This window comes from Lethenteron reissneri, chromosome 29 (genome assembly GCF_015708825.2).
Source record: "Lethenteron reissneri isolate LAM-NWPU_2019-01 chromosome 29, ASM1570882v1, whole genome shotgun sequence".
Lineage (NCBI taxonomy): Eukaryota > Metazoa > Chordata > Hyperoartia > Petromyzontiformes > Petromyzontidae > Lethenteron > Lethenteron reissneri.
Genome location: NC_083807.1, coordinates 1,407,185 through 1,426,271, shown reverse-complemented (window position 1 = coordinate 1,426,271; position 19,087 = coordinate 1,407,185). Strand labels below are relative to the sequence as shown.

Here is a 19,087-nt window from a genome sequence, read left to right as displayed (position 1 = left end):
CCCCCGTCTCGGCAACACATCGATGAGAATTGTGCAAAGAAAACGTCAATGGTCATCACACAGAAACGTAACGTATCGCATCACTGCCATAATCACAGTCATTATCAACACCGCCGTCATCATCATCATCGCAAGACGAGGCAGGGCTCCCACCTCCGATTAACACGACGCTGGCTATGCACGGTGCGCGACACAAGTTCCACATCCACGCATCGCCCTCCCCTCCTGCCCGACTGGCAGACGTGGCCTCGCGGTAAAGATCCCGTGGCGTGATTTGCAAGAGCTGGCCACCGCGTGCCGCCGTCAGGGTCCACATTTGCCCAAATAAAAAAATTCACTCCGCGAATTACGCAATTGGGATGGCACGCACGTACACAGCAGCCGCAGCAGTCATCACCCCGACTGGAGAGACTGATGCCCGCTTCCAGGCCGGGTGCTGCGTCACCTCGTGCCACGCAGGGACAGCTGCCACTGGGGGTGTGCTTCGAATGTTTGAGATGCGATGTAAATAGCTTCGCGTTTGCCGTGGCATTTGATTCACACATGCAAAACATAATTGTCCAATTTACCAGCATCGTCGAAATCTAATTTTACATTTACAGAGTGGCCTTCACTCGAGCCTACATGATACATGACGAACCGTAGAACGATACCAAACGATGGTGGTGGTGGCCCTTGATGAGGGTGCGCTGCTGCCGATTTCTGACGACGATGACCGCTCTCCGCCTCTCTCAGCGTCGCGGCCACGCGTCACACCGCGCGTCGTTGGTTCGGAACGACGTCCGACGTTTCGCGTTCCACGTGCCGCTTCAGGAACCGTTGTCATTGGGCGGTGGGGAGATTCCTCGAGGCGTTCTCGGCACGTGGGATGGAAACGTCGAGATAGCACGCGGTGGCACAGCCGCAAGCACGCAGCTGATAGAGGGACTGCAGCGGCTACAGCGGCTGCAGCGGCAGCAGCTGCAGCGGTTACAGCAGCAGCAGCTGCAACTGAAGCAGCTGCAACTGTAGCAGCAGCTGCAGTGCAATAGCGAAAACCCATCTCGGACACACCCCATGCGCGACCGGGGGTGGGGTTTCCCCCATCTCAGCTGGTGCGAGATTCAAACGTCCGCTCCACGTCGCGAGCCGACAGAGTACAACGTGACTGCGAACACGAGGGGCAATTTCAAAATAAAAGCCCCCACCACCACTCCACAACAAAGCACCTTGATTTCTATGTGTGGTGTGTGGGTGGTGTAGTGTGCGGTGTGTGTGGGTGTCGTATGTGTGGTGTGTAGTAGGCGTGGTGTGTGGGTGTAGTGTGTGTGGTATGTGTTGACCCGTGGCACCTGGGTCTGCCCCGTGACCTACCAGCGGGCGTTCGACACTTCACGTGGCCTCAAGGTGCACATGGCCTGGCACAAGCGTCGTGGTGACGTCGCCGCCACTTAGTGGCGAATGGCGGTTGTTGTAGTGTGTGTGTGGTGTGTGTGTGTAGTGTATGTGGTGTATGTGTGTGGTGTGTGTGGGGGTGTGTGTGTGGGGGTGCGTGGTGTGTGTGGGGGTGTGTGGTAATTGACCTAAGCTGGTCGGATAATGAGAGGTCGTCAAACCTCGGGAGTAGCCAGCGTTCCTCGAATATAATTGCCCCCCCCCCCATACAATTTTCCGTGTTTTTGTGTGTGTTGTAATAATGATAATAATACCTATTACGATAAAAGGCACCACGATTCCTAGACGGCCTGAGGACAACGGTAAAACAACGACAACTCACAAACGCCGTGGCGCGGTCACGGAGAGACATCGCCCGTCCCGTGATATTCCACAACTAGAGCACCATTATCCCATTTAGGTACCGCGTTCTCTCCGTTTCTCTCCCAACATCTTAACCCCAACCCCCCACTCCCCCTAGCCCCCCCCCCCCATAACCCCACACCCAAGTCCCTCCGCCGCCCCCCCCCCACCCCAAAACACATTTCACTTTAAAATCCAAAATCTGCTCTAACGTCATTATTTCACAAAACACCCCAAAAATATAGCACCAATAACAAGAATGGTTTTTTTGTCTTTTTTTTAGTTTTCCTCCGTTAAAAACCTTAAGCCTACTTTATTATTGTTTTAAAATGCGTAATAGTAGTAAGAGTCGAGTAGCAGTAATAACAATGTCCTTTGGCAATAGTCTGAGTGGCGTTTGGTTGAGAATGTCCGAGACGCCACGGGCCTGGTCCTGGTTCCCGCGGGGTCGACACGTGGCCCCCACCCTGACGAGGCTACAGCTGCTGATGATGACGATGATCACGACGACAGCCGCAAGTGGCCCTGTAAAGTTCCCATTTGTTTTCTCCCACTGGCACGTCCGAGCCGAGCCAGCACGGGGCCATCACGGTACGGGTGTGTTTTTTTTTTCTATTAGCCGAGCCGGAACCAAACCGTGCTTACCTATACGCTCGCCTCACGACACACGCGAGGCCACGGGGATAGGGTGGGTGGGTGGGGAGGGGCTGATGACGCGTTTGTTTGTGACGTCACTCGGTACGCCGTGAGCACGTGGTGTCGTTGGCCACATCATCAACGCGCGACTCAACTCGCTCCTTGCGTGCGACTGGCCACGAGCTGGCAGTACAGCAAGCGGGTCGGCTATTAACACAGACCCGCCTGTATGGACCTAGCAGCCAGTGCTAGCCACCCTGGTACTGTAAGTGGGGGGCTCTCTCCGCTTGACCGCTCCCACGAACCAAGCGCCCATTCTACACGGACGTGGACAAACAGTAGCGGGACCCTTCCGTGAGCCGGGCGACACTTTCCTGATTCTAATCATCCCCCCCTCCCCACCATGACGGAGACACGTGGCTCTCCCGGGGCACTCACTCATCCCTGCCCTACTGACGGGAACCCTCACCCATCCCTGCCCTACTCACCAGGCAGGAACCCTCTCACCCATCCCTGCCCTACTCACCAGGAACCCTCTCACCCATCCCTGCCCTACTCACCAGGAACCCTCACCCATCCCTGCCCACACCTGGTCCTAGAAAGGCGGGGTGGTGGGGCAGCTACCCCACACGGGCTGTGTGTCCCGGGGTGTCTCCCCCGAGTTGAGGGAGGGAGGGAGGCAGGTGTGGGTTTTGTTCAGGTCACGGTCTGGATCGTCAACTATTAACTATTGCACCCCCCCCCCCCAAGTGACATCACCGTGGTCACGTGACATCACCGTGGTCACGTGACCTCCGCCTGTGCGGGGGCAGCACTGGGAACCGTCCACGTTTGGGAAACTCGAATTCACCGTTTTGATTTTGTTTACACAACGGACACAGCAACAACAACAACAACAGAATGATTCGCGTATAGCCACTGCTGGTGACGATTACCGGCTAGGCAACAGTTGCCGGCGACGTTGCCCTGGGTGTCGCGCGCGCACGGGGGGGGGGGCACAAATCTCGGCACCGGCAACGCCGCCACGGCGCGTGGCGCTGAGCACCCAAAAGTGAAAAGCGGAACAGAAACTGAAAAAAGGGGAATGGACGAAGTCCCAGATGGGGTTGCAGCTTTTTTTGCAAACAGGTCGAGGGGGAAAATTTCGATTTAAAGCTTTCGTGACTGCAGGGATTCTTTTGGTAAAGTCGCGTAGAAGGGAAATAATAAAATAATAAAAATAAAACATCATAAAATAATTCTCAAGACGTTTCGGCCACAATGCAAGCAGCCGTCCTCAGTTGAAGAACAGGTCTGTCGACAGACCTGTTCTTCACCTTCTACGTGACTTTACCGAAAGAACCAAGAAGAATGTCGAGGGGGGTTTGGGCGAACGCTATGGTCTGATTGGCCAATCCGGCTCGGGGCTATGGTTAGTGGCCAGTGTCTGGTTGGCTCATTTTGCGGTCGGGTTAGCGGTACGGCTAGAGCGGTTGGCTACGGACGGTGCGAAAGAAGTTCAACATCCGTAACATGAGTTACCATTGGGTTACGAGATCGGCGGGGTGTTTGGTTTGGGGTAAGAGTGGGACTTGGCCTGCCATTGGCCACTGTGGTCAGGCGTGGGGCCAGTTTCTCTCCAGGCTGCTTGCATGCTGCACACTGCAACACTCCCCCCTCCACCCCTCTGTCCCCCTCTCTCCGCGTGCTCCCAACCCCCCCCCCCCCCCCCGACCGCACAAAAGGTCACGTGGACTTGTCAACTCCCCGTTTCACTTTTTTCAGTTTTCGTTCCGCGCCGCGCAATACCGCACGGGGAGGGACCCCTCGCGCTGTGCGGAGAGCACCAGGTACGGGTGAGATAGGTTCACAGGTGACGATGGTGGTGATGGTGGTGACAGTGATGACGATGGGGACGGTGGTGACGATGATGATGGTGGTGGTGGTGACGATGGGTACGGTGGTGACGATGGTGACAATGGCGAGGATAATGACGATGGCGATGGTGATGACGATGGCGTTGATGGCGTCGTACGTGTAAGAGTGACTGAGTTATCGTTGTATTGAGGTAGACGTCGGTCTGTGTGTGTGCGCCTGCGCGCGAGTGATGCTGGTGATTATAATCGGGTTACGCAATCGCGATGCGAGCGGGGGGGGGGGTCTGAAGAATCAAGGGAATCTATAAAATTATTTTAAAATAATAATTGTAGAGGGGGGGGGGGGTCTAAAAACACACCGCACACCGATCGTAAAGCCGCACACAAACGCTCACGCGAGTTTTAAAATCGCAGCCGAGAATCGGACAATTTTTTTACCGTTACGCTTTTCAGTTGTTGACCCCTCTGCTCTAAGGTAAAGGGGCAGGCCTGCAATTGTCCTGATCATTATACCGCTGCAAGTGGAGCAGGGGAAGGCCTCCTCCTCCTCCACGAGAGAGAGAGAGAGAGAGAAGGGTGCTCTATCGGTGTGTGGCGGCCTTCTCTCTCTCTCCACGCTGATGAGGTGGTGGAAGTCCCCACACTTTACCCCACCCCACACAGGGAGTCCCGTCCACCGCCCGTGCCCCGTGGTGAACCTGCTGACCCCCCCCCCCCCCCCCCCCGCGACGAAGGGCAGTACCGCGGAGGTGGGGGGAGGCCTTCATCCAGCAGCGGAGTCAGAGCGGGCTGTCGATTACTGGCGGCGTGCTGCTGATGAGTTGTCGAAAGACGGGGGACGGGGAAAGAGGTGAGGGTTTAAAATTCATGCCATCCTGTGCCCCGGCCACAGAACTGTGGATAAGTGCACAAACGCCGCCTACACGGTGTAATACACGTCCAGCTCTACCGATGTAGCCAATTAGACATTTAAGTAAAAATAAAACAACGGTGTGAAGTCTCGCTGCAATCGTCACTTCTTGCGTTGACGATTTCCATCTTTCTCTTCCGGTGGGGGAAGAGAAGATGAATTAAACTAAGACGTTATTGTTTTGTTAATGACGATATTTATCGTCGGTATTTTATTTCTTCTTAATTTGCAACGAGACCATCTGCACCGTCGCGATGCTCGGATGAGACTGGCAATATCACGGGGCAGGACGTGGCCGGGAAACCCAAAGATTTAAACTCAAACCGACGACTAAAATTGAAACTTCGACGGTTTAGGAAACGTGAACGGGAGTTTTTTGCCCACGTTTAAGGCAGCTGGGTGTCATAGACACGGACGGACCGGGAACACGGACAGACACACCGAGACAGACACACCGAGACAGACACACCGAGACAGACACACCGAGACAGACACACCGAGACAGACACACCGAGACAGACACACCGAGACAGACACACCGAGACAGACACACCGAGACAGACACACCGAGACAGACACACCGAGACAGACACACAAATAGAACGCAGCGACACAGTGAGACGTAGGGGCACACACGGAGATACAAGTCCTGATAACGAGAGACACAATGAGACAGGGACACAGTGAGACACACACGAACGTATCTACACAGGAAGATATGAAGACAGAGATAAAGACATGCACAGATGTGCAAACATAAGTGAACATTAGTGACATAGAACAGGAGACCAGATATACACGCAGACGCATTAAGACCGACACACAAACATCACAACACTAGCGTACACATACAAAATATGTGCATTGGGAAACGCACAAATGTGAGATGTACACATACATGTACAAAGACACATACATGTACACACACACAGACAGACATTGAGAAAAATACAGCCCATCAAAAGCAGAAACACACAGAGATAGACAGACTAAACTAAACTAAAACAATTGTATTTGACCAGGTAAGGTCCACTAAGCTATGAAGCTATTTTCCAGAAGCGACCTGGCCACAAATGACAGCTCAAGGAAGTGGCTGGTCACCACGTGGACATTTATAAACGCACGTTTATAAACACACAGCCACGGACACAGGCACAAGCACGGAGACAGACACAGAGACAGACATAAAACTGTGCAATCGCTTTTCACCGTGGGAGCATCGCCTCGATGTGTCCACCGCAGAGGGGAAGTCGCGTGGACAGGGGGTGTGCGATGGGTCATCGACCGATCGCACGCGACGGGGGAGGTAGCCACGGCCGGAGGGATACCCGACGTGGTGTGCCGGGCACGGAAATATGTTTTAGAGACTCCGACGCGGACAAACCCGAAATCTCACCAGCCACACGCGCGGCCAGACGAGCGCACGGACGGATGTCCGGACAGAGGGACGGACGGACGGGCGAGAGAAGGTCCTGACTGCCGGACCGGTGGACAGGCGGGACGGGCGAGCGAGCGTGTGAGTGAGTGAGGCTCATCCGCCACTCATCTCGCTTGAACTGCTTGTTGTGTGTAGCTTGTTGTCCTTCACCCCTCACCGCACCTCCGATTAGCAGAGTTGGCTACGTACGGTGAGAAAGAAGTTCAACAAACGTACGTACACACACATACGTACACACACATACGTACACACACATACGTACACACACATACGTACACACACATACGTACACACACATACGTACACACACATACGTACACACACATACGTACACACACATACGTACACACACATACGTACACACATCCTCAATCCACCATCCCCCCCCACCCCCGTCCCACAGTCCCACCCCTCGGGGCCAACACGCAGCAAGGGGCGGGGATTAAACAAGAACGATAAAAACCACACCACCACCGCCACCACCGCCACCACCGCCGCCACCACCGCCACCACCACCGCCACCGCCGCCACCGCCGCTGTCCCGAGATGGACACCGAGGGCGGGCGAACGCGACGACGATGAGGGTAGCGGGATCAAGGTCAGGGGTCAAACGAGGCTCGTCGCCACGCCGTCTCCGCATGCTTCGCGACGACCGACCGCCGCGATTGGTCGAGCCAGCGCCGACGCTAAAGTTTGGAGCACCTGAGTTTGACTGGTGGCTGTGGTGGTGCTGGGAATGGGGGGGAAGGGGGGGTAAGGGGTGGGTCGAGGAGGGGCCGACACAGGCCGTACCTCCCGGTTTAAGAAGTGAAGCGGTGCGGTTAAGTGGTCACGTGACGTGACTGCCGCCCCCCCCCCCCCCCCACAACCCACAAAGACAAAGATCCCCTCTGTAGCCTTCACAGACTGTTGGGGCAAGCTCTGTTAGCGAGCAGCACCTACGAAGGCCGGCACGGCACACGAGGCGGGTGGGCGGCTAGCACCACGCGCGACCAAACCCCCACCGTGTGTCGTCGCCACCACCGCCGCTCTCCGCCGGCCCCTCCCCCCCGTTCCCCCTCCACACCCTCCCCTCCACCCCCCGCCCCTCTAAGTACAGGCGAAGTAATCCTTGAGTGGAGCGAAGAGGTGGCGGATGACGGGGACGCTCCAGGAGCGGCCCAGCAGGCGCTGGCGACCCAGGCGGCTCATGTTGGACACGTCGGTGTAGTGCACGGGGAAACCGAAGATCCTGGGGAGGGGTCGGGGAGGAGGGGGGGGCAAGGGGGGGGGGGTGATGTATAAGAATTGAATGTCATCAAAGTTGCCGAGTGAGATGGCCGGCAGATGCACTACCTGCACTCCCCCACCGCGTCGCTGCTCCGCCCTCCGTTGTTGCCGGGGGGGGGGGGAGCGACTGCCCCCAACTGGCCCAGTCACGAGCCTCCTCCCCCACAGGAGAAGAGCTACTCACTCCTGCCAGCCGGGGCACGACCCGGCTGGCGAATGCCAGTGGCGGGCGTGGCGCTCACCTCTCCATCTCGGTGCACCACAGGATGTCGTCCTTGCCGTTCATCATCACGGGGAAGTGCTGGTCCTTGCCCTGCTTGATGGAGTTGGAGCGCGTGGTGATGGTGCGCACTTTGCTGAACTGCAGCGGAGAGACAAAGACAAAGGTTCCCCATATAGCGAGTAGCGCCTATGAAGGCCGGAACGGAACACGAGGGGGTGGGTGGCCAGCACCACGCCCGGCCGCCTTTGTCTCCCCAGTAGCGATTTTTTTACACACCGCACCAGGTACTCATTTGAAGCTGAGTCGACCTTGGGGAGTTCCCAGGACCAGTTCAGATAATCTTCAATGGTGTTGGCTGTGAGCGGGAATCGAACTCGGATCACCGGGTTTGTAGTGCGGCACTAACCATTACAACACCACTCCCCAGAGCAAGCACACACACACACGCCACCACCACCACCACGCACCCACCACCACCACCACCACACGCCACCACCACCACGCCACCACCACCACGCACACGCCACCACCACCACACGCACGCCACACTCACCCCGACTCTCACTCACTCCAACCCACTCTCACACTCACTCAACCTGACTCACTCTGACTCTCCCAGGGTGGTGGTTGTCCACCCTCCCAGGGTGGTGGTTGTCCACCCTCCCAGTGTAGTGGTTGTCCACCCTCCCAGTGTGGTGGTTGTCCACCCTCCCAGTGTCGTGATTGTCCACCCTCCCAGTGTGGTGGTTGTCCACCCTCCCAGTGTCGTGATTGTCCACCCTCCCAGGGTGGTGGTTGTCCACCCTCCCAGTGTCGTGATTGTCCACCCTCCCAGTGTCGTGATTGTCCACCCTCCCAGTGTCGTGATTGTCCACCCTCCCAGTGTGGTGGTTGTCCACCCTCCCAGTGTCGTGATTGTCCACCCTCCCAGTGTGGTGGTTGTCCACCCTCCCAGTGTCGTGATTGTCCACCCTCCCAGGGTGGTGGTTGTCCACCCTCCCAGTGTCGTGATTGTCCACCCTCCCAGTGTCGTGATTGTCCACCCTCCCAGTGTCGTGATTGTCCACCCTCTCAGGGTGGTGGTTGTCCACCCTGCCAGTGTCGTGATTGTCCACCCTCCCAGGGTGGTGGTTGTCCACCCTCCCAGGGTGGTGGTTGTCCACCCATGTCCTCACCTTGGCCATGCGGCCGTGCTCCAGGCAATCCTGCAGCTCCAGCTTGTCAGTCGTGTACGGGAAGAGCGGTCTACACGGAGGAGACATCGTCGTCATCGTCGTCATCGTCATCATCGTCATTGTCGTCATCATCATCGTCATCATCATCGTCATTGTCGTCATCATCATCATCGTCATCATCGTCATCATCGTCATCGTCATCATCGTCATTGTCGTCATCATCATCATCATCGTCATCATCGTCGTCATTGTTGTCATCATCGTCGTCGTCGTCATCGTCGTCATCATCATCGTCATAATCATCATCGTCATCATCATCATCGTCATCATCGTCATTTTCGTCATCATCATCATCATCATCGTCGTCATCATCATCATCATCATCGTCGTCGTCGTCATCATCATCGTCGTCATCGTCATCGTCGTCATAATCATCATCATCATCGTCGTCATTGTCGTCATCATCATCAGCAACATCATTATCACCATCATCATCAGCATGTATGTTGAACTTGCTAATGGAAGCATCGTTACTCCCACCATCATAATCATTATCACCATCATAGCGGCCACCACCACCACCACCAAAAGACAAAGGTCACCCGTATAGCCCTAACAGACTAATAGGGCAAGTGCCGTTAGCGAGCAGCACCTACGAAGGCCAAAACGACACACAAGGTGGGTAGGTGCCCGGCACGACGCCCGGCCGCCTTTGTCTTCCCAGTGGCGATGTTTACACCGCACCAAGGCTGAGTCGACCACCACCACCACAGCCGCCACCACCATTCTTATTGTCATCACTCCGCTGCGGGATGAAGGCGTCTCGTCACCTGTTCATGCCGGGCAGGTTGCCCCAGAAGTAGCGCGCGCGGTGAGCTGGCGAAACCTCCTTGGCGTCGATCATCGTGGGGCTGCACTGTGGCGCACAGCAACCGCACAACCGCACAGCAACCACTCAGCAACCGCATAGCAATCACTCAGCAACTACACAGTAACCGCATAGCAACCGCATAGCAACTGCATAGCAACCACTCAGCAACCGCATAGCAACTGCACAGCAACCGCTCACCAACCGCATAGCAACCACTCAGCAACCGCATAGCAACCCCATAACAACGGCATAGCAACTGCACAGCAACCACTTAGCAACAACTCACTTGTGTATATCATCGTACTAGGATTAAAATTATAATCGATGCCTCGAGTTTGCTTACTGTCTGGCTGCTGGCTGGGCTCCTTTCCACGCCAGCAGCAACAACAACAGCAACTCTGTTGGTAGTGGCTGCGGTGAGGGCGGTTCGTGTTGTGGCTGGACCGTGGTGAGGCTGTATCATGTCACATGGGGTGGTGTGTGTGTGTGGTGTGTAGTGTGTGTGGTGTGTGTGTGTGTGGTGTGTGTGTGGTGTGTATGTGTGATGAGTCCGGGTCGCGGTGAGGCCGGTGTCGTAGTGAGGCCGCCTCACGTTGAGGAAGCGGGAGATGTCGCGCTTGTCGCTGACGCCCATGGCCACCACGTTCTCGAAGAGCCAGAAGAATGGCCGCTCGTCCGTGGTCGAGGGCCGTGCCTCGTGCAGCAGGCGGTAGTACTCGAAAAACAAGCGGCCCGTGCCCTCTGTGCCGGGGGGGGGGGGGGGGGGTAGAGGGGGGAACGAGGGGGAGGTGTGTGAGAGGTGGAGGGCGCAAGTGTGCGCGTGCGTACAATGCCGCGCCGGCCTTCATAGGCGCTGCTCGCGAACGGGACTTTCCCCAATAGTCCGTGGCAGCTACACGGGGGGATCCTTTGTCTTTGTGCAGAATGGGGGAGTGGTGACACAATGGTCAGCGCACTGCACTGCAAACTCGGCGACCCGAGTTTGACTCCCGCTCAGGGCGAACACCGGTGACGTTCATGCGAAACGGTCCCGGGCCTCCCCTCGGTCGAATAGCCCTAGGATGACTGCCCGGTGCCGCGGTGCCTAAACATCGCCACGCGGGAGACAAAGGTGGCCGGGCGTGGTGCTGGCCAACCAACCCTGTGCTGGCCTGCATTGGGGCTCGCTGACAGCACTTGCCCCAACAACCCCACCTACTTGGTGGTAGCCAGTCGGTAACACCGTGGTGGTGGTAGTTGCTGGTTGTGGTGGTTGCAGTAGCCATGAGGGTATTCAGGCTATACGGGAGAGTGACAGAGAGAGCGACAGAGAGAGCGACAGAGAGAGAGCGAGAGAGAGCACAAATAATCTCACCGTAGAGACCCTTCCTGGCGGGGTTCACAATGGACAGGTCGTTGCAGGGACTTCCTCCGATCACCAGGTCAAACGGCCCCCATTCGACAATCTGGCCCAGGGGGTCACAGGGGTCGCAGGGGGTCGCGGTGGGGAGGGGGGTCACAGGGGTGGGGGGGGGGGGCGATCGTAAATCAATTCGGGGGCGATCGTAAAAATAAAACGCGCGCGTTCGTAAACACACAGCGAGCGGGCGGTCAAAGGTCACGGAAACTCTGCTCGGAAACGCGGGGAGACGCGGGGGGGGTTCATAATGGCCGTGTCGGAGAGGCTGAGATCCGGGGTTTGGACCCGGGTGTGAGCCGCCACGGCCACAGAGAGTTGAAGGTCTGGGCCACGCTCGCATAGAGACCCATCGACTCACACAAAGAAACATGGACGTGCATGTTTCATGTGTCTCGTATGAGCACACCTGTGTGTCCACGAATGAGTGAGTGAACAGGCGGATGGGCGGGCGAACGAGCGAGTGAGCGGCCGAGTGAAAAGGTGGGTGGGCGAGTGAAAAGGTGGGCGGGCGAGTGAAAAGGTGGGCGGGCGAGCGAGCGGGCGGGCTAGTGAGCGAGTGACTGAACAGACGGATGGGTAAGCGAGCGAGTGAGCGAGTGAGTGAGCAAGCGGGCTGGCGAGCGAGTGAGCGAACGGGTTAATGGACGGGCGGGCGGGGGAGCAAGCGTCCGGGCGTCGCCGCGGGCGGGCACTCACGTTGCGCGGGGTGATGTTGCGCACGTCTCCCACGTAGGTGATCTTGCCCTCGTGACGCACCTGCCCCACCGTCACGGAGTCCTCGCACACCTCGGAGGCCACGTAGCGCTCCACCTTGAGGCCCAGCTCCTTGAGCACCAGAAGCCCTGTGTGCGTGCGCGTGCGGGTGTGCGCGTGCGTGCGTGCGTGCGCAAGTTTATTTTGTTTAGCCGTGAGAACTGAAGAGAACAGAATGGGTCTCATTCGCGAGAGCGACCCGGGTCCCCGTGCAAAATCAAAATACGCTCAGCGTGTGCGGATGAGACGGAAGAGTGAGTGTGTCTGGCACAGGCCCCAACGTGCGTGGACAAATCAACGAGTCGCGCTCGCGGGAGCGGCAACCGTGGCGGTGGTAGCGAGCTGGCGAGCGCTGGCTCAGGAGCGAGCTGGTGAGCGCTGGCTCAGGAGCGAGCTGGTGAGGGCTGGCTCAGGAGCGAGCTGGTGAGGGCTGGCTCAGGAGCGAGCTGGCGAGCGCTGGCTCAGGAGCGAGCTGGTGAGCGCTGGCTCAGGAGCGAGCTGGTGAGGGCTGGCTCAGGAGCGAGCTGGTGAGGGCTGGCTCAGGAGCGAGCTGGCGAGCGCTGGCTCAGGAGCGAGCTGGCGAGCGCTGGCTCAGGAGCGAGCTGGCGAGGGCTGGCTCAGGAGCATCCCACTGCTTCACAGCGACCCCGATCCGGTGCGGCAGGAGGCATGGTGCTGGCCACCCAACCGCTCGGTACTGTCCACCCAACCTTAATTGGTGCTGCTCGCTAACAGCACTTGCCCCAACAGTCTGTTAAGGGTATACGGAGGATCTTTGTCTTTGTGAGCACGTGCGTGTGTGTCTGTGCCTGTGTGTGCGTGCATGTCTGTGTGTGTGCACGCGTATCTGTGCGTGTGTGCGGGGGGGATTGCCTGTAGCGATGCCGTCGAATAAGGAGAGGACACGGATCGGCTTGCGCTGAGACGCCGGGATCGGGGGGTAGAGACGCGGGGGCTCCTGCGCACACAAAGACAAAGGTTCCCCAGGTAGCCTTCAACAAACCAGTTTAACACGCAGTAGTAGTAGGGTTTTCGCGACCAATATCATCCATAATAGAAGTTTTTTTGAGTTAGATTGCGTAAATATAAAAGTGTGCTGTACTAGTAACGAATTGGCACGTTGTGTTCACGTGACAAACCTTACTAATTGGCTGTGTCGGGTGGTGGTGAGTTTAATGACACATTAACATTTACGCGATCTAACCCCCAAAAAAACCCCTCTATAACGGACTTGAACAGACCGTAGGGAGCGAGTGCCGTTGGCGAGCGGCAGAGGCGGCAGAGGCGCCGACCAAGGCCGCCACGGCACGGCAGCGCGCTGCGAGCAACGTGCACATTAAATTTCGATTTAAAGCTTTCGTGACTGCAGGGATTCATCTTCTTGGTTTTTTCGGTAAAGTCACGTAGAAGGGAAATAATAAAATAATAAAAATAAAACATTATAAAATACAATTCTCACGACGTTTCGGCCACAACGCAAGCAGCCGTCCTCAGGTGAAGACCAGGTTTGTCGGGGAGACAGCGTCTGAATGAAACACCACCACGTTTGGAGCGTATATTTAAGCTGGGTTGGAAGGGGGGAAGGGCGCCTTGACAAAATAATTTGCATATCAAGATGAATTTAGCATATTTATGGGAAATGCAGGTATGTGATTAGTACTACTTGTGAAATGCGTAGGAGGTGTGCGGGGGGTTTCAAAGTCATATTATGCCCGTGCATTATGCAGGATTAGCAGCATCAAAGGGAGGGGATAGGGGTAGCATTAATAAAGGGAAGGAATGTTAATAGTATGTAGCTGCAGTAACTAAACAACCACGTAAAAAACTAAAGTATACACTACATAGTATCATCAGTATACTAAATATACTCTCCAATAAGCTGAACGTGCACATTGCTCGCCGCGGACGGGCGGCGGAGAACGCACGGGGGAGGCGAGCCACTCACGAACTCCTGGTCGCGGTCGCTGGTGAAGAAGAGCTGGAGGCGCGTGGCCCAGTCGTCGCGGCGCCGCAGCAGCCCGTTGGTGCCGTGCGGCAGGCACATGTAGCAGGTCCACGGGTCCTCGGCCACCGCCGCCTGCGCCGCCCCGGCCCCCACCAGCAGCTCCACGCACTCCATGCAGAAGCAGCTGCGCGCCCCGGCATACAGCGTCCACTTTGGCTCTGGCGGTCGCCCGCCGCCCGCACCGTGTCGGCGGGCGGCGGCAGGGGCGAGCGTCGCGCGAAGGTTTGCGGCGAGCGTCCCGTCTCAAAGAATGAAACTATAAAACGGTGAACTCGTTGTTGTGTTACCAGGCAATGGCCCACTGAGCCTTTGCACGGCTCTTTTTCAGAAGCGGCCTGGCCGTCACGAACGATAGCTGTGGCTTATCATCACGTGGCAATTTGTAGCAACCAAATACTCTGAGCACGTAACGCTGATTGTGAGTGCGGAGAGGGAAAAAAACGAATGACCCAAAGAAAAATCCACGCTACCACAGGGAGAAAGAGACACACAAACTCCGAATATGAGTCGGGATCGACACCAACGACCTCCCGTACACCAGGCGAGTTAGTTAACATCTCGCCCCCACCCCTGGCAGCCATCCCTGTGCAGCTCAAGGCAGCTCGGAGGCTCGCATTGCGAGCGGCCATCGGTTTGGCGGAGGGGGGCGATGATTGCTGCGACTGCGCGCGATCCCCAGCGACGCGGACAACGCACCCTGCGCCCGGCACACCACGACACGGTCGACCGTCTCCGCTCAGAGCGCTCATCCGCCGTGCGCTCACTCATTTCACACGAAGGCTTCCCGTGACTTTGACGACAAGAGTATAGAAGTTTGGGGGGGGGGCCGTGGGGGGGGTGGGGTGTGTGCGGTGGGGGGGGGGGGGCGGCGAGGGGTCGGGTGTCGTGCGGGAAACCAGACGCGTGGCGTGACAATGACGCGCCGACCTGCGGGCGGATGGGGCGGGAGGAAGTCGTTAGCCTGCGACACAAACAGAGCTTGTAGCTGCACCCAGGCCGCCACGGGCCCAGCTGGCCGGCCTGGCCCACCAGCGGCCGCCAGTTTGGAAGACCGAGCGAGACGGAGCGGGAGCGCGCCCGAGCTCCGGACGGCGCCGGCTCGGGGGGAAAGATTTCATCCAGCAGTGGATAGGTCACGGCGGGGGGGCGGCGGCGGCGCTTGTTGCGCGGGGATTCCACGGTGACGATGATGACGATGAACGCGACTGTAAAGATGATGATGACGATGATGACGATGAATGCGACTGTAAAGATGATGATGACGATGATGACGATGAACGCGACTGTAAAGATGATGATGACGATGATGACGATGAACGCGACTGTAAAGATGATGATGACGATGATGACGATGAACGCGACTGTAAAGATGATGATGACGATGATGACGATGAACGCGACTGTAAAGATGATGATGACGATGAACGCGACTGTAAAGATGATGATGACGATGATGACGAATGCAACGGTGACGACGATGATGAAGAACGCAACAGCAACAATGATAGCGATGATGATGTCGATGATGATGACGATTATGACGATGAACACGACGGCGATGATGATGATGACGATGACAATGATGATGATGATGAACGCAACAGCGACGATGATGATTGACACCACCACGACGAGGTGGTTTACTCACCGGCAGCAGTTGACCTTGCTGCACATGAGCACCTCCTTGCCAGCGCAGCAGGCGCTGCAGTAGGACTGGTAGCCATCGTCGTCGTAGAGGTACGAGCACTCCAGGTACGTGTCCTGCAGACGGGGTCACGGATACACGGTGGGGGGGGGGGGGGGTTCAAGCCAGAGGGTGAAGGCGCAGCCCCTGCAATTGCTCCGCTCACGCCAACGCTGCGGATGGGGGCCTCAAGTTTGGCCTGCGTATTGGAAGAGGTGGGGTTACCCACATTTTACCCCACCGTTTACACTGCTGAGGGTACGGGTTTTAGGGTACGGGTTTTAGGGTACGGGTTTTAGGGTACGGGATTTAAGGTACGGGTTTTAGGGTACGGGATTTAGGGTACGGGTTTTAGGGCACGTGTTTTAGGGCACGGGTTTTAGGGCACGGGTTTTAGGGCACGGGTTTTAGGGCACGGGTTTTAGGGCACGGGCTGGTATTCGTGGCGCGCTTACATTTCTCAGCAACTCAACGCAACCATTCATTGTTATTAACCTCCCCCCGCCCCTGGCCCTGCTTGGCCCCGAACCAGATTCCGATGGCTTGTCTGGAGGCCAACAAGCATGGCACAGTTTGGTTCTGGCTCGGCTCAGATGTGCCAGTGGAAAAAAAAACGGAGGTCAAACGTTCTCCCCACGGTGCCAGCCGGCTGGACGGTTCGACGAACACTTCCAAGGGCACAGGTCGCGACGAAACCCTCTGACGTTGTCCGTGACCTACGATGATTGCGACGATTGGGGCCGGGGCGGTGGGGGTATCCGTACCTTGCAGGTCTGGCACAGCCCTCCCTCGAACAGCGGATGCTGAGCCGCCACGTACAGACTGCCACAGCCCATGCACATGTCTGGAGACACACGCACACACCGTCACAGTGAACCCACTATGGAGTTACAGCAATACCCACGGCGGTATTCACCAGGGCAGAATTAACGGACACACGCGTGGTCAAGGACACACCCAGTGGCAAATACGCGTGGTCTAGGACACGCGTGCTCATGGACACGCGTGGTCACGGACGTGGAAAATGTTCACGTTAAGGAAAGTGGCTCACCTTCAATGTTCCGGACTTTCATGCGGATCTGCTCGATGAGAACATCTGAAAGTGGACAACGTCGTTCATCGCTTCCATCAACGTCCCGATTCACACACGTCATCACACGTCATCACACGTCATCACGCAAACTGTGCACCATTCAATCTCAACAGGACCGGCAGTACAAATGAGACAGTACAAACAGAGCACTGGTCATAACCCATTCATTGACGTGGCTCGCGAGAGAGCGAGTCATCTGATCGCCCACTCATTTCAAATGAGCGTCAATTTCACCACCGCTGGCCGCACAAACAAGTTGGAACCACCAGTGAGCGAGCAGTCAAACATCCTAGTATATAGGACCACAGAACTTGGCAGATTGTGGGCAGCGCCCGGGTTTATGTCTGCGGATTCCCGTTCGAAAAAAAACTGCAAACTACCCTCCGTGATTCCATTCGCACGAATGCCGCGATATGAAGTCAAAAAATAATAACAACACGGCAACGTTCATTGCTGTCACCCCCGACTGCAAACCAATTTCAGGGCTGCACCTTGACCTCTGTACCGGGTCACTCACCCTTGGAGCCGCAGGGCAGCGCTGGCAGGGGAGCCGCTTTGTGCTTCTTGGGCGCCGGGCCCAAGGGGACGACCTCCGGTTGACTCGGCGCCATCCTCTTGGGGGCCTTGCGATCCTCTGGCACGCGGTCACGACACAAAGGCAAAGGGTCCCACCGTGTAGCCTTCGCCGAGCGTTGGGGGCAAGTGCTGTTAGGCGGGGGCGGGCGTGCATGCGCGTGTGTGTGTACACAGATAAAGATCCCCCGTATAGCTGGAACAGGCTTTTGGGACAAGTGCTGTTAGCGAGCACCTATGAAGGCCGGCATGGCACACGAGGGGGTGGGTGGTCTCCCCAGTAGCGATGTTTACACACTGCACCAGGTAATCATGCCGTGCCGGCCTTTCATAGGCGGCACTCGCTAACAGCACTTGCCCCGACAGTCCGTCAAGCCCACATGAGGGGGATCTTTGTCTGTGTTGTGTGTGTACATGTATGTGTGTGTCTGTACGTGTGTGTGTGTGTACGTGAGTGTGTGTGTACGTGTGTGTGTGTGTGTTGTTCGTGTGTGTACGTGAGTGTGTGTGTACGTGAGTGTGTGTGTATGTAAGTGTGTGTGTGTACGTGAGTGTGTGTGTGTACGTGAGTGACCGTGCGTACCCTCTGTGGGCTGCAGGCCGCGTGGGCCCGTGGGCTGGAACCCGCCGGTGGCCCAGGCCAGCAGAGGCTTCAGCGCCCGCTCCAGGCCCGGGGACAGCTCCCCCTCCCCCCTCCCCCCAGCGGCCCCTCCCCCCCGGCGACCCCGGATGACCCCGCTGCCGCCGACCCCCCCAGCCCCTCCCCCCCGCCGGTGACCCCCAACGGCCCCCCCGCGGCCCCCTCCGCCGCCGGCTCCAGGATCTTCCCCGCGCGCTGGCTCGCCATCTGCGCGCACAATTCCACGTTACCGTGGCAGGAGCCGCGCCGCGCGTCCAGGCAGGGGCGAGCCACCGCCGCAGGACCAACGTAGCAGGCGGTGCGCGCTGTGCACAAGGGCCATTACCCGAAACGTCGTCTGTTGTGTTTTCTCCTCTTAAGACAACCCATATAGCCTTCACCAGGGCCGTCCACGTTGGGGGGGGGGGGTGCCCGCGCTAGCCGCTACGCTCCCGCTCCCCACACGTGCACACACACACGCGGTGTTGTGATTGACACAGTGTGTTGTTGTTGACTGTGCTTGTGCACCGCTGACAATGCAGCAGCAGCAGCATCAGCACCGCGAGATCCGCCGTGTGAGTCTTGAACGTCTTAAATTTCACGTCTTCCGCGCCACAGTGCGTCACTCACTACACTAAACTATTTATCATTTTACCAGGAAAGCTATATAGCTCTTTTTCAGAAGCGACCTGGCCACAAATAACAGCCCAATGAAGTTGCTTATGATGTGGAAATTCATTGCAGCCAAATGCTCTAAACGCACTGTGATTCTAAATGTGGAGGAAAAAACCGGAGGACCTGGAGAAA

At 57.1% G+C, this 19,087-nt stretch overlaps 1 protein-coding gene across 1 annotated transcript in view; it reads right to left on the bottom strand.

Moving 5' to 3' along the window:
• Positions 1 to 1,951: 1,951 nt before the first annotated feature.
• Positions 1,952 to 19,087, bottom strand: part of LOC133349149 (DNA (cytosine-5)-methyltransferase 3A-like) — a 39,758-nt gene continuing 22,622 nt past the window's right edge. The window contains exons 9-23 of the mRNA XM_061562388.1: positions 18,473 to 18,508; positions 18,245 to 18,341; positions 17,606 to 17,722; positions 17,047 to 17,091; positions 16,760 to 16,839; positions 15,960 to 16,072; positions 14,252 to 14,435; positions 13,180 to 13,264; positions 12,250 to 12,395; positions 11,509 to 11,599; positions 10,747 to 10,895; positions 10,114 to 10,199; positions 9,284 to 9,353; positions 8,128 to 8,246; positions 1,952 to 7,847 (exon numbers count right to left, since the gene is read on the bottom strand). Coding sequence (XP_061418372.1) covers positions 7,706 to 7,847; positions 8,128 to 8,246; positions 9,284 to 9,353; positions 10,114 to 10,199; positions 10,747 to 10,895; positions 11,509 to 11,599; positions 12,250 to 12,395; positions 13,180 to 13,264; positions 14,252 to 14,435; positions 15,960 to 16,072; positions 16,760 to 16,839; positions 17,047 to 17,091; positions 17,606 to 17,722; positions 18,245 to 18,341; positions 18,473 to 18,508 — 1,560 coding nt within the window. The 3' untranslated portion in view covers positions 1,952 to 7,705. The remainder of the gene's footprint in view (positions 7,848 to 8,127; positions 8,247 to 9,283; positions 9,354 to 10,113; positions 10,200 to 10,746; positions 10,896 to 11,508; positions 11,600 to 12,249; positions 12,396 to 13,179; positions 13,265 to 14,251; positions 14,436 to 15,959; positions 16,073 to 16,759; positions 16,840 to 17,046; positions 17,092 to 17,605; positions 17,723 to 18,244; positions 18,342 to 18,472; positions 18,509 to 19,087) is intronic.